Source organism: Schistocerca gregaria, chromosome X (genome assembly GCF_023897955.1).
Source record: "Schistocerca gregaria isolate iqSchGreg1 chromosome X, iqSchGreg1.2, whole genome shotgun sequence".
Classification (NCBI taxonomy): Eukaryota; Metazoa; Arthropoda; class Insecta; order Orthoptera; family Acrididae; genus Schistocerca; species Schistocerca gregaria.
The window spans coordinates 364,640,630-364,655,619 of record NC_064931.1 but is presented as its reverse complement, the minus strand read 5'-3'; the positions used below and the strand labels follow the sequence as shown (position 1 = coordinate 364,655,619).

At 37.2% G+C, this 14,990-nt stretch overlaps 1 protein-coding gene across 3 annotated transcripts in view; it reads right to left on the bottom strand.

Annotated features, from left to right (window-relative positions):
* The window catches only part of LOC126297447 (uncharacterized), a 74,225-nt gene extending 62,952 nt beyond the window's left edge, over nt 1–11,273 (bottom strand). Inside the window, exons 1-3 of one of the 3 annotated variants that reach the window (XM_049988297.1) lie at nt 10,886–11,273; nt 4,252–4,503; nt 3,847–4,076 (exon numbers count right to left, since the gene is read on the bottom strand). In XM_049988297.1, coding sequence (XP_049844254.1) covers nt 3,847–4,076; nt 4,252–4,465 — 444 coding nt within the window. In that variant the 5' untranslated portion in view covers nt 4,466–4,503; nt 10,886–11,273. Of the gene's footprint in view, nt 1–3,846; nt 4,077–4,251; nt 4,504–10,375; nt 10,520–10,885 lie in introns of those variants that run through there. The other 2 variants (XM_049988299.1, XM_049988298.1) reach the window with 2 other exon arrangements.
* Nucleotides 11,274–14,990: the final 3,717 nt, after the last annotated feature.

Sequence of the window (14,990 nt, the reverse complement as noted above, 5' to 3'; positions counted from 1 at the left end):
GTAGTCGAATTAAGTTGGGTGATGATGTGGGAGTTAGATTAGGAAATGAGACACTTAAAGTAGTAAAGGAGTTTTGCTATTTGGGGAGCAAAATAACTGATGATGGTCGAAGTAGAGAGGATATAAAATGTAGACTGGCAATGGCAAGGAAAGCGTTTCTGAAGAAGAGAAAGTTGTTAACATCGAATATAGATTTATGTATCTGGAAGTCGTTTCTGAAAGTATTTGTATGGAGTGTAGCCATGTATGGAAGTCAAACACGGACAATAACTGGTTTGGACAAGAAGAGAATAGAAGCTTTCAAAATGTGGTGCTACAGAAGAATGCTGAAGATTAGATGGGCAGATCACATAACTAATGAGGAGGTAAGGAATAGGATTGGGGAGAAGAGGAGTTTGTGGCACAACTTGACTAGAAGAAGGGATCGGTTGGTAGGACATGTTCTGAGGCATCAAGGGACCACCAATTTAGTATTGGAGGGCAGCGTGGAGGGTAAAAATCGTAGAGGGAGACCAAGAGTTGAATACACTAAGCAGATTCAGAGAGATGTAGGCTGCAGTACGTACTGGGAGATGAAGAAGCTTGCACAGGATAGAGTAGCATGGAGAGCTGCATCAAACCAGTCTCAGGACAGAAGACCACAACAACGACAACAACAAATTCAAGACATGTAGAACAAGTCATATTTAGCAAAGTACTGCCAAAAAGGTATAACATCCTGTGCCTGATAAATGGCCCAAGCAGTAAAAGTGACCAATTACAAGCAGACTTAAATTCTGTTAGTGGTAAGATTAATTTTACAACACAAAATAGCCACTTAAATTCTCTTGGAAATTGCCATAATGGTTAAGAAAAACACATATGTATTCAAGATACGCCAAAACTCACAACAGATATAACAATAAACCAGACGCCAAATTACTCAGAGTCACACAAACACAGAGTGAGAAAGGAAAATATGGTATATAATGATTTTCAACCACAAATACATGAAGAGAATATACCAATAAAAATGTAATACATGTGATCGATACAGGCATGAAAATCATAAAAAAAGAAAAACACACACACACACACACACACACACACACACACACACACACACACACACTGTAGAGACAAATTATGTATCCATGTTTCCAAAATGGCCTCAGAAAGTGCTTTATAAATAAATAGCAAAAAGTGTCTGGTGAAAAATATTCTACTTGCAGAAACCTTAGAATTGAAAAAAACAATAATAATTTATTGTAGCAGCAGCTGCTAAGACGGCCATGCAAACAAACATATAATGTATATAGCGTTTTCTGTTTTCCCAGAAAGTAACAATATAAAAAATAATATTGTCTACATTTCCAGTTGCTTCTGGTAACAGAGGTGTTTGAAAATGTACAAGAAGACTTAAGCTTCACCTTGATGAGAATAGCTTCCAGAATCACCTATACTTGAATATCTAACAACTGGTACTTTCACTGAAAGGATTACACTCGGAGAAAAGAAGAATAAGTCTGCTAAGCTGTGGTTATTACAATACAATTCAGTAAAAGATAGGGGAGATCGTATTAGCACAAGGACTGTAGTGCAACAATCCAAGACCATTTTCAGCGCACAATACACTACGAGGAAAGTGCATATTAAAATATTCACAATAATTACTGAAACATTACCTAACTTTGTGCTACAAGAATTCAAATAAAATCTACACATTCATTTACTAACCAAACATTCAAATTATGATCAGTATGTTCGGCAGACTCAGAAAACACTGGCTTGATTGATTAAGGGCTGCCTCTCTACCTAAAACAACCTTTCCAAATGAGTAAGGTACTGCTCACATACATCAAAGGAACAGAATGATCACATATACATGGAGGAGAGCAGGAAATAGTTTTTTAGTGTATCACCTGTAAACAGAGCAAGAAGAATGACGAATGACACTCGCTTCCGGTAGTCTCCTCCTTAGACAATAATATAGTTTGTGGAATATACATGTAAATGTATATTGACAATCTTAATTTTGTAATAAAATGCAACATTTGTAGGTATGAGTGTGATGCAGAGTATTTTAAGTCTTTTTCTGAATTCTCGTACTCCTGTTCACATCAACATACTGTGGATAATTCACAGTACTATCATCACACAAGAAATGGAAGTAGCTTGTTTACCCATGTCCCTCCCCACCCCACTACTCGACTGCTATCAGTTTTGGATATTAAAATTAATAACAAGCAAACCGAGTTTCAAAATTGCTCTCTGAATAAAATTTTAATTTTTTTTGTATTATGGACAAAATAATCATTTTCTTCACTTAGTAAAAAACGTTTCAAACACATCTTAAAACTGGTCATCTAATTTACCTGTTGATTTAGTGTAATTGAGAATGTATGACTGGTAAATATTAGAGTTTATCTGTGTCAATGGAAATGTCCGTCTCCATCTTTCTGCTTTGATCTGTGATGTAACCGTGTTCTGTTGTGTGACATTATTGAGCACAGCATGTTTGAAATAGATTATGTTTGCAGATGGCAAGTTGGAGTAAGTGGTTGCACATTTTAGTGTGGGATGCTTATGTTGCTGAATTATTTGTGAGTGATGTTAGTGCGGCACTGGACTTAAGTGTTGTGTGTTACTTGATGTTTTGGGAGTTTGTTTCGGTTGCCTTGATATTAGGTTTGTTTCATGTTTTTAATTATTGGTTAGTGATTTGTTTTTGGTTTTGAAATTGGTAGTACACTGTGTCGTTAATAGTTTGAAAGATGCTTTTCTTTGGTACTATGTACGGATCTTACAAGAAAATTGCTAGTGGACCATTGGTTGCTGCTACAGGCAACAATATGACACCTACAATGATACTTCTCCAGTTACATGGTCTGTCGAAGGTGAAGATATCATGGAGTGTGTTGTACTTATTTTGGTCTCATTCTGTTTTGATAAGAGTTCTGCTACATTATTAATAGATATTAAGTTGTAGGTCAGTGACTAACTTCTAGGTAAGAGATTATTAGTTAATAATATTTCATCATCAATCACAAACTGATATTTTTTAATTGGTGTCCAATGTGATTCCACTTTCAAGGGCTGTATGGCTATAATGGGCATTAAATTTGCTCCAGTTTTTCACCTAACAGTACTAGAATGAGACAGCTGTTAAATTTATTGAGATAAACTGTACCACACATGGGATTAATGAGAAAATACTAGAGACATATGAGAAATAAAGTCTAGTGACATATTTACTTGAGCTTGATGAGTGCATAACTTTCATCTTCTGCACTGATGAAAAACTACCACATTATTTTGTTTATGATAGCATTACATGACTCAAATGCTGCATATGTAACATATGTTACAGTGATGTGATGGCGTTTTGGATTTACTATTATGTAATTATCTCATTAAACCTAACAACTGTGTCATTCTGTTACTGTTAAGTGAAAACTGATGCAGGTGTAATGCACATTATTCACAGGTTTCTCTAGACATGTTATGATTGCCATACTGTTGATGCTACATTTTTTTATGTGTGTGCCATCTTGATTAAGTCACATTTCAAATGAGACTGTGGAATCTGGCATTTCCGTATTGGCTTTTTCCCCATCCATGTTTCTGAGAGCAAACCAAACTACATAAAATATTATGGCACACTAGTTACTACGATTATGTTACATGAATGCTAATGTATGTGAAATGGACCCCCAGCAAAATCTATTTCAAAGTACTGTGTAATCAAAGAGTTAACATCTTACATGTTACCTTGCACACAAGGCATATTTATAAACTAAATTAGTCAACAAACTGTCAAAGTATTGCCAAATCACAACCTACACCTACAACCTCTCTCTCTCTTACCTTTGCAATAAGATCCCATCCTACAATCACAGCCCTATAACCTCTCTTTCGATGACGAACAACTTGTCCAATCCTGTATCTTAAATGTGAAGGGCGCTCATATCTTATTTCTGTGCCCATCCCAAAGTAACCCGCATTTCTATCATACCGCATAACTTCAACTGCAGGGGATGTATTGTGTTCATTGTAGACATAGCTTCTTGTATAACTGCTCAGTTCTGGAAAATAAACTGGAATAAAAAAATTTTTTTTTACAAACAAGAAAACAAAATACTTGTAGTGTGCTGCTCTTGTCACTTCCCTATTTACTATTATGTGGCATTTTTATTTTTCTAAATGTGTAATATCAGTTATTTTCACAGGGCAAAGAATTACATTCACATACGTGTAAATCACGAGATATACCTTGGACAAGAGATGAAACAAGACCATCCCATCGTTGTTTCCAAGCTCCTGCACTGAACAGTAAATCAGTTACTTCTTTAAAGTCATTGATAATATCAAATAATGCTTGTGTTCTACCTGTTGTACTGCTTAAATATGAGGAAAACAGGTACTGAACAGGAACACACAGAAATAACAATCCAAGCTGGAAAATTTCACGATTTCTGAATGGCATTTTGAAGCCAGTGGGAGATCAATCTTTCAGCACATGACCTGCAAAGAAAAACGTCATATTAAATGCCTCATATGGTAGTAAGAAAGTGTTGAACATAATTTGGTTGGTTTATTTAGGCTATTCAACAGTGTTGTTATTGGCACCCTGATATATTAAGATATGAATGTAGTCAAAATACTCAAAATTTAAACAATTTTGGCATAAAATGTGACACAAATGCCAATTTATCACACTCGCACAGTAAATCGAGCATGTAGAAACAAACTTCTATTTCAGTCATAGTGTAAAAATGTTTTGTGAAAAGTATTTACGCAGACAGTTCAGGTAATTGTGACTGAGTGATCAGTTACATAATAAATCAGGGATGGCCAAATGCAACAGTACTACAGTCACAGGGACAGCACAGCTTCAACCCGCTCCCACAGTCAGATAGTGTTAACCCCTCTCCACCCACTGTAAGACTTCAAGCATCAATTCTTCCAAACTAACATGAATACAACAGCACAGTGTGTTGACCTTGCATCATTAGTATTGTTTCCTTCAAGTTTTCATTTTTGGTAATAACAAAAAAGTTTGTGGGAAGAAAATGGGTCAGTAATAGTTAAGACTATCAAGAATCTAATAAATCATTGAACAAGTATTACGAGAAGCGACATTTCCAACTGCTTCATATGAAATTGGTCATCAATATGAATACTGAAGACAGTACAGTGAAATTTTGAGCTAAGACATAACAAAAAAAGAAGTAAGTGTTCCTGTAAATAGGTATATCAATTTTTTAATTACTATTAGTCACAAAATATTTAGAGTAAGAAAAATATTGTGGTACACAATGAAGTTGTGATGAAGCTAACCTGTCAAATAACTTTTGGAATAGCAAAAGCTGTGTGTCCTTTCAACAGTATAGAATTTATAAAAGAACGTTTTGTGAATGTAACAACAATTCTATTCCAGCAGAAATTTCTCTCTTCGAAATGGTTCCTCTTTCAGAAAGAACAGTTTGCTGTAGATGTACTGCTGAAACAGCAAATTATGTGGAAGAAGAATTAAGGGACAGGAATAAAGATTTGTTTTTTATTGGCAAAAGCACTATTGTAACTGATGTTGCTGAAATTACTGTGAGTAGTAGCTGCTGAGACACAGTTCAACACAATAGAAGAAATACTTGATCCAGTCCCAATACACATTTACAGCCAATGACATTTTCTAGTTTCGTAAACAAATTGACAAACATAGCTGCCGTTGGGAAATATTTTTGTCAGTCAAAATAGGTGGGCTCTTCCAATGACTGGTCTCAAGTCTGGCGAGAAAAACATCGAAAGAAGTTGGTCTCCAAAATGAAATACCAGAAATACACTGTATGTCTTCTACCTGTGACAGCTGCAGAAGATTTTACCACTAACTAGCCGCATAGTGTTCTTATAGCAACTGACCTGCCTGCACTTTCTGTGAGCTCTAGTGCCCAGCACTAATAAATGGATGAGCCACATGTTAAGATCTTATACTTTATTATGTGACATGTTGCAGTGGTAAGAGAGATGATTCCCATTCGGGATGATGATAATTTTCATCCCCATCTGGCCAACCACATTTCAGTTTATGCATGGCTTTAGTGCTTAATGCAAATGTCGGTATGGTTCCTTTGTAAAGGATACAACCAATTTACTTCCCCAACCTAGGCTTGTGCTCCATCTCTGGAGACTTAATTTGTGTGAGTGTCTTTCTTCTTTTTTTTGGGGGGGGGGGGGGGGGGGGGGGAGGGGAGTGACAAAATCGAGATGTTCTCTACTTATATTAAGAACACCTAGTCGGAGTACACAACGTGTTTTTTATAGAGACTCCCACTGAAGAGAGTTGAGCATCTAAAATCAGAAAAATACACAGCCAATTAAATGTTTCATACCTCTTTTCAAGCTTCAGCAAATAAGCGTCCCAAACAAATGATTCAATATTCGACCATGAGCCACACAAAAATATTAAACGACTATTTGTTCAAAGATGAAGCTTATAATGAACCCTTGTTCAACAGTTTCCACATCAGATTTACACCGTTGTTTAAAAGAGAAATAGTGTGATACATCAATTGTAATACACTTAGACCTACAATAATTTGCCAGTACCTGCACCAACTAATTTGCCGCATCCTTTCTAGAATACAAGGGTGGTTCGATAAGTCTGGTAAAAAATTCACCTTACTGCTCTATAGTCTCCTTTGACGGATATACTCTTGTCCAGTGATCCTGCAGCTTTTCCACCCCATTGGAAAAATAGGTTCTGTCAAACTCTGCAAAAGACCCGTCAACTGCAACTATCACTTCCTAATTTGATGAAAATTTCTTCTCAGCAAGCTAAAGCTTCAACTCAGGCAACAGGAAGAAGTCACGTGAGGCTAAGTCTGGTGAACAAGGTGGATGAGGAACCAATTCATAGCCAAACTCGTGCACTTTCGCAGTGTGAGAGATGGTGCATTATCCTGGTGAAAGAACACTTTTGTACATGCCAAAATTTGTCTTTTTTGAGGCCATGCAGGTTTCAGACAATCCAACAATGAAGCACAATAGGGTCTAGTTATGATTCTGCCTTTCTCCAAGTACTCTATGATGATTATTTCATTGGGGGGAAAAAAAATCCGCAGTGGCCATCACAGCTGGACAAAATGGCATTTTTTTTTTTTTTTTTTTCAGAAGGCTTTGTCCATAGTTTTGACTGATATGTACATCAACAGTCACAAATTGACACAAAAGGTATTGCAGTTTGCGATTAAACATCACCAGACAGTGTGCTGAAATGTACCAGATGCACTATTGGTCAACTGTAGAAGCTGCGACACCCACCTTGCACACGGCTTCTTTGCAGCTAGTTCTCTGCGCAGTATACTATGCACTCACTCAGTTGCAATGCCTACAGTCCCAGCAATCTCATGAAGTTTTATTTAGTGACCTTGCATTACTGTATCACTGGTTTCCTTTGTGGTGACTTCAATTGGATGGCCAGAGCAGCTTCACCTTTGGTGCTTGTCTGACCAAGATTAAGATCATTAATCCCAAAGTAAACAGCCTTCAATGATGGTGCAATGTTTGCATGAACTTCATCCAATTCTGTTTAGATTTGTGCAGCAGTCCAACCCTTAAAATAAAAATGTTTAGTAACAGCACAAAACTGTTTTCTTTATTTTCAATTGCAGTCAACTCATTGACCAATTTGGACAGAATTCAAGAATGAACCATAAACACTTTACACGATCCTTGCAATAATCAAGCTTACCAACCATGAAGGCACAACAAAAACATTCTGTTGTTTCAGGAAAATTTACCAGGCTTAACAAACCACCCTAGTACATAAACTTTTCTGTAAAGAGACTACACATTACTATATATCACTGTCTGCAGCCATTTGAAATATGTGCATGCAGATATTAAAGGTAGTATTTTGTCAAGATAATTGTATAGATCCAGACACTTTTTTTGCCCCCCTCCCCCTCTTTGCACGGTGAAATGCAGTAAATTATTTTAGGCTAAGTTAGGAGGAATTTTTACAAACAGAAAAACTTGAAACCAGTGCCCAATGCATGTCAATGGTATATACTCTTTGAAGTGTGACATGTTGTATTGGTTTGGTATAGATGATTTTTTTTTAAATTTTTTATATGTTTTTATATGTTTTATATGTTGTTTGTGTATTTTGTGCACTATATGTTTGTTTGTTTGTTTACTTATACATTCATCTTCAAGCATTGGCACATAAACAAAACTGTTATGAGTAATGTACAAGAGATATTATAAAGTATGTTTGACATGTTAAAGACACACCATGATACTGGTACTACATACAATTAAAGTACACAATAAAAGAATATACATGATACAACATGTGTGATACACAAGAGATTTCTCCACATGTTTAATAGTTAAATGCGGAACTAAACATGTAAGTTACTTACTAAGTTCCACATAATAAAAGAATAGAGAACATATACAAAAATTCCCAAGGTGGTTAAATGTAAAATGAGAGCTGAACATTATGTAATTAATTGCATGTTTGTTATAGATCTAATACAAGATCCCACAGGAGAGAAAAAAGAAAATAATGAAGGTAGCAACGAACAGTATTACAAGTTATTTAGTAAATTATGTCTACTTTTGAAGAGTTTTAAGATTCTTAAAGAGTGTAGGAAGCCCTGTCTTTCAACCATTTTTAGGACTTATTCTTTTAGAGATACGGGCACCAGCTTGTTCCTGCACCCGTAATGTGTTTTTGCTTTATTCCTACGAATTTGCAACTGCCTTGTGTTTTTAAGTTGAGGTGTAGGTATTTCTACCTTTAATGCGTGATTAGCATTATGATTATATATGTGATGTCTAACGTTTAATTTAATGTCCAAAAGGCAGCTGTACATAAAGAGAGATGTGCCTTTCATTATCTGTAAATTTTTGAAATAAGGCCTACATATTATGGAATTTTTGGTAACCCCGGAGATGATCCTGATGCCTTTTTTTCTGCCAAATAAAAATTTTCCTGGTCCCTGGAGAATTACCCCATAGAAGAATGCTATAGCTTAAATGTAATATTACAGTGATAATTTCTGCTGTTGCTTTCTCAAGATAAACCCAATGTTGTGTTGCGTGTAGGCAACTTTTAACTACTGACCAATGTTGTGTTGTTTTCCAGTGGCAATTTCCCAAGCCTATCTACATACTGAGATTTAGCTAACAAAAATCCCTTGTGAAAACAAAAGGCGGCATACTTAAAAACTGCTTGCCTCAAGATTATTAGATGTTGAGTGTTAGCTCATGGTTGTCAACGAAGGATCCAGCTGTGAGCCTCTGAAGATTCATCTTAGCATTTGCTTGAACTGATTTACAGAAACTACATAAACTCACTCTCAAAATGGCCAGAGAAGGTATAAAGGAAGGGGGCTTAAAAAAAATGTATGTGCAATGTGTCATTCTAGACAAACATCCAAGTCCAGCAACTTAAGTGCTCCATCACCCTGCTTCAAATCTTCAGTTAAATTGCACATCTGAGCAGGCTTCTAGTAACAACAACTCACATGACAAAGTGAGTGGATAAGCAGCAAATGCTTTTTGCAAAGAAAAAACATGTCACAGTGCTGCTTCCATCTCCACATTCCAGTTTTTTGAACAATGCAAATTCTTTTCTGAAATGCAGGTAAAATTTACACCACGCCCCCTCGCCCCTATTCATTGTTCATAATTTATGTATACATACATAATATATATCAAAAACTAAGACACTACTCTCTAATACAGGTTTCCTGAATTTAGAGTTCAAGTTTAGTTTTTATAAATGAAAAAACTGGGCTAGATATAGAAATGTGTATTAAACATGGCATGAAAACAGTCATCAGACACAGCTACATTTCAGCCTCTTACCACAAACTTTATTTCACATTCACACTCATTGGCTTTGCAACCTTTCAACCCAATAGCCACTTTTCAACCAAACCTACACCTCAGGCTTTCTGCGTTAACACAATCAAAACTTCGCTTGCAGGTGTGTTGATTAAATTCAACAAAGTATTGTACCACATCAAAGTAACCACATTCACAACTATAAACTTGTGCCACTTTTGCTGTGGAGGAATATGGATTTCTGGAAATATTCTTATTGCCTAGAGGCCATAATTCCATTGTCAGTAGAATGGTAAGCTACCAGAACAATCTCTCAAAAAAAGTGATCACCCTCCATAATATCCCTACACGAGAAATAATTTATCTATGTTCTGGTGCTACGAAGCTCAAACAACAAAGACTGTACTGGAAATTTGTTGTTCAAAAATAAATTTGTTTGTTGGGAAGGGCGCGTGTCACTAAATTTAAACACTGACAGTGTATAAAAGGGTAAGTTCTTTCCAGAAGTAAGCAGTATGGGCTTTATACCACAACCTACATTTATAAAATGGCAAACAGTAGCTAAAGGCCAGTGGGATCCCTCGACTTTTTAACGTTCAATTTAGCTCTATTTCCTATCGACCTGCCCAACAAACGGCAATATTTTGCGAATGTTAGCGGTAATAATGCTTTTCTTGAACCTTCACATCCTAATCTGCACAACGATGCAAATGGCTTGTTCTGCACAACCTTTGCACACACACACACACACGCGACAATTATCAACTGTTCTCATTTATTGGCTGACACACCAAACAAAACATTATCACTGACAAAAACAAATTTCGGGATACCGTTTTTCTATGGCATTTGATGGGGAACGGGGAACTTTTAAATGAAACACAAATCGTTTACGCTGAACGAAGAATATATTAAACATGAACTGAAATACACTGGGTTAAAGTGAAATAATTTTTAGCACATATGTTTCACGCTAACTACCATTGGGCATCATGTTATCGAACATTATTTTTTCAGTGCGTGAAACGCTTATGAGACTCTCGTGTACCTGCTCGTTTTATTCTGCTACACTTGTGCACTGGCAAGCCGAAATCGTATTGAATACGAACTGACATATTAGCAACAACGTAATGGCATTATTTAGTCGCCGCGGCTTGTCGATGCATGAATTTTGCACCTCAGCTGTCTCCTCTCATTTTCACAATACAAGCTCATCTACAGCATTCACTAACATATTCCCACTAATTCCACACCTCCACACTTCAAAAACAGGACATTTGAACATCTCGCCACGAATTTGTATTGGAAGATAGTCCACAGGTCTCCGCGAGACTGAAAATGCACCATTCGACTACGAGTTCCGTTTCAATGAAGATCGATGCACACTGGAATTGAACATCACAACATTCTACAATGCATTTGAAAAGCAACATTCACACAGGCCCTCGAGGGAACGGTACCGGACGTCAAGATCAAGGTTGTTAAAGAAACATGCTTAGATGTCGACAATGAGGAAGAAAGGGTATGGTCGTCTGCTTGGATATGAACTTAACCCATTTTCACCACGCTCACTCATATTGTAATAGACGATTTCATACCTTTCGGTCTTCGTAAGGCACATTCACACAAGATATCAACGAAACTTCAACTGAATATCAGGTAACGTGACAAATGGTGTGTTCACATTATCGCTTGACCCAGAACCGAACGGTGAAAGTGAGATTAAGAAATACCACTTGTGATATAAAAATCAGAACATAGTATAATACTGGCAATAACAAAGTTCCTTAATTTTAAATTGCCAAAGAAAACTTCATAATGGAAGTTCTTCATCAATTTAGTATGATGAACTGCTAAGAAGTGAAACAATATTTCAAAACATTGAGATTCATTTGATGGCGATAATATATACAAAAAAAAACAAATTAAACAATATTTCTAAGTGAATGCATATCGTCTTTTGTCTTATCCATTGTCTTTTACCATGTAGCAAAGAATGTCAGAAACAACTGTAGCTCTCTCTTTCAATAGAGCTGATTGTTTTACTTAAGAGGAAGTTATTTAACCCTAGCAATGCATTCCCATAACCTGCATTAGCAGGGGGTGGGTAATTTATGTCCCCCCATAAAATAAAGAGAATTTCGTCAACCGTTATTAACTTATATTCATAACATACTTTTTAAAGAGATACTGATGTATTACTAGGGTCCAAAGTATGAAAATATCTTTTAGCACATACTTAACAACATCAACAAACTTTCAGTAACATGTACAATCGGGGGCGGGGGGTGAGCACTTTATGGCAGCCCTAAAGAATTTTAAAAAAATTTAAAATGCAAATTTCCCAAATTGTTGTTGGCCTTTACTAACAACATAATTTTTAAAGTGATACTAATGTGTAAATAAGGTCCTGAACCTGAAATTATTGAATATGACAACTACTGGCGAAAGCGAGAACTACTAGTATTTTTGGGTTAAGTTTAAGTGAAAAATTTAAACCATTTGTGGAGTCCAGTAGCAGAGTTCATTAAAACAATAAATAATATTTGTTTCAAAGTTTTGAAATATAAAGTAACTAACTAGATTACAATATTTTCAAACGCTGGGAATAAAGTACACCCCATCGTTGGTATTTTGAGAGGTAATGAAAATTGCATAATCAATTTATGTTCTTATTCACACACAGTGTAGCCATCAGCTCTGTTCAGTTGTTGTTAAAATTGAATCATTTTTTGCTTTCAGATATCTGAGCTCATCAACAGAAGAACACTAAATAGAAAAAATATGCGTCATCATGGAACATTTGCACAAAAACAGAGAAAAATAATAAAAAATAAAGACTAAGGATGTTAGAGCACGATATCCACGACTATAATATAAGTGAGCGCGGTGATGTTAGGTTAACGTTTGACATTAAGAGACGACGACCCATTAACGACACCAGCGTCAACGTCGAAACATTCTTACCTAGAAACCATGACGTCCTGTTCCGTCCAGTCCTGTCCTGCTCTCTTCCTTTGATGGCCTGTGTGAACGCCATCATTTAAAATGCTTTGGGGAATGTTTTGTCGATACGTTCGTTCCCTTTTCATCAACTGTTGTGTTGTGTTGTTTGGGGGGGAAAGACCAATCAGCGAGGTCATCGGTCTCACTGGATTTGGGAAGGATGGGGAAGTAAGTCGGCCATGCCCTATTAGAGGGACCATCACGGCATTTGCCTGAAGCGATTTAGGGAAATGACGGAAAACCTAAATCAGGATGGCTGGACGAGGGGTCGAACTGTTGTTCTCCCAAATGCGAGTCCAGTGTGCTAACCACTGCGCCACCTTGCTCAGCCATCAACTGTGAACCTACCTTAAATCTTTAATTAATTATTTTTCTTTGTTTTAGTGACACACTACAAATGTTCCATGTAATTTGGATATCAAGAGATGCAGACGTTGTAATTTGACAGTGTCACATAGGGAAACAAACTATCTGGTATGTTAAAAAGTATGGATTAAATCCCTAGGCGATGGTGGTCACAACAATATCTTTATTTACAACTTGTTTCAGCTCACTGATGAGCCATACGCATATCTAAAAACAGAAAATTGCATATAAGAGGTGAAATATAACAAGGTATAATTAACAGTTAAATTTCCACAATACAATACATACCAACATGAAACAACTTTGTTCAGTGTGTTCAGCCACCACGCATTACACATCATCTTAATCTGTTGAGCTGAACTGCTCTGATTGAATTGAAGAATTATCTGGGCATGTATACTCTTTGACACAAAACCTCACTGACAGCAGGCCGCCATACAGTCTAAGTTGCACCGATCGCGGCATGGGACAAATTAACTGTCTACGCAGATCATGGGCTAAGTCTCACTATCTCTTCAATCTTGCCACACTGAGCTCGTCGCGCCGCGCCGCGCCGCGCCGTGCTGTGCTGTGCTCTGAGGCGCGCACTGTGTTCCGGTTGGAGCGCGCGCATTGTCTGAAGATGGAGCGATCCGAAGCCCCGTCTAAATTGAGCGCGCGCAAACGCGCCACTTCCTTTGATGTACTGGCAACAGCTGGAAAACTGCGCCACGCGGCACGACGCGGCGCAGCGCGGTTCGCAGTCCACACTGAGCGCTCAGAGCTGCGCAAGGTCGTTTTGCGCAGCGCGGCGCTGCGCGCTCAGTGTGGACCCACCTTAAGCTTCGGCAGTTCCTTGAGGAAGTCTTGTCTTCAGTTCGAGTTGATTTTCTGCGTCTACGCCTTTGGTAAAGTGGTAAATAGCGCATAACCTAAGCGCAACGTCTCGCGATCAAAACCAATTGTTGCCTAAATTTTTATAGCGCTTTTCATGTGTATGGTGAAGTATTTAGTGTAATAGTAGCACAGCTACAGTGTATTCCACTTTGTGACACATGGTAATAACAGTTACATCCAATAACATTTTTATTAAAGATTTCTTGGGAGACTGTTTACCTCTGAAAGCCGCATGCATCAAGGTTTTCTGCAGCCCATTTGTTGGCACACGCCAGATGCTGCCAAGGCGGCACTCCACTCCCTTGCACTTTGTCGATACTGTCAGCAACCGCTCATTGTTTTGGAGACTATAAAATCCATTATTTTGCCGAGTGATGCTGCACAAAAAAATCTCTTTGCATTTGAAACTCGACAGCAAGGGAAGCAGACAACGTGTTTTTTGTGATTAGTAGTGTATTACACTATTATGCAATACATGAGTACGCCTCAAAATTAATTTTATAGCGTATGACCCAATATTTTACGTTACTACATTGCTTAATGTTGTTCTTAATGCTTTAGACCTCGTTTCTTTACCTATTACAACTTTCATGCAACTTTTTGTCAGAAAGTCATATGTTTTCGTGAAGCCACAGTCAGTAACTGTGGAGTTTTATTGTAGTGGTTTGATTTCTTATTGTAAATGTATGCAATAATCTGTGTGAATATCTTGCAGTGCATGATCAATGGCAAATGTGGTACACTACACATTCTGAGGTCCATATATTGATTTATAGGAAAATTTAAGGTATTCAATCAGATTTAAACCGAGAAAACTGTCCATTTTTGAAGCTTCACAAAGTAGAATGGAGTTGCCAGCATTGCTGTCAGCAAACATGTTCATGAGTGCATAAGTGCTCTTTTAC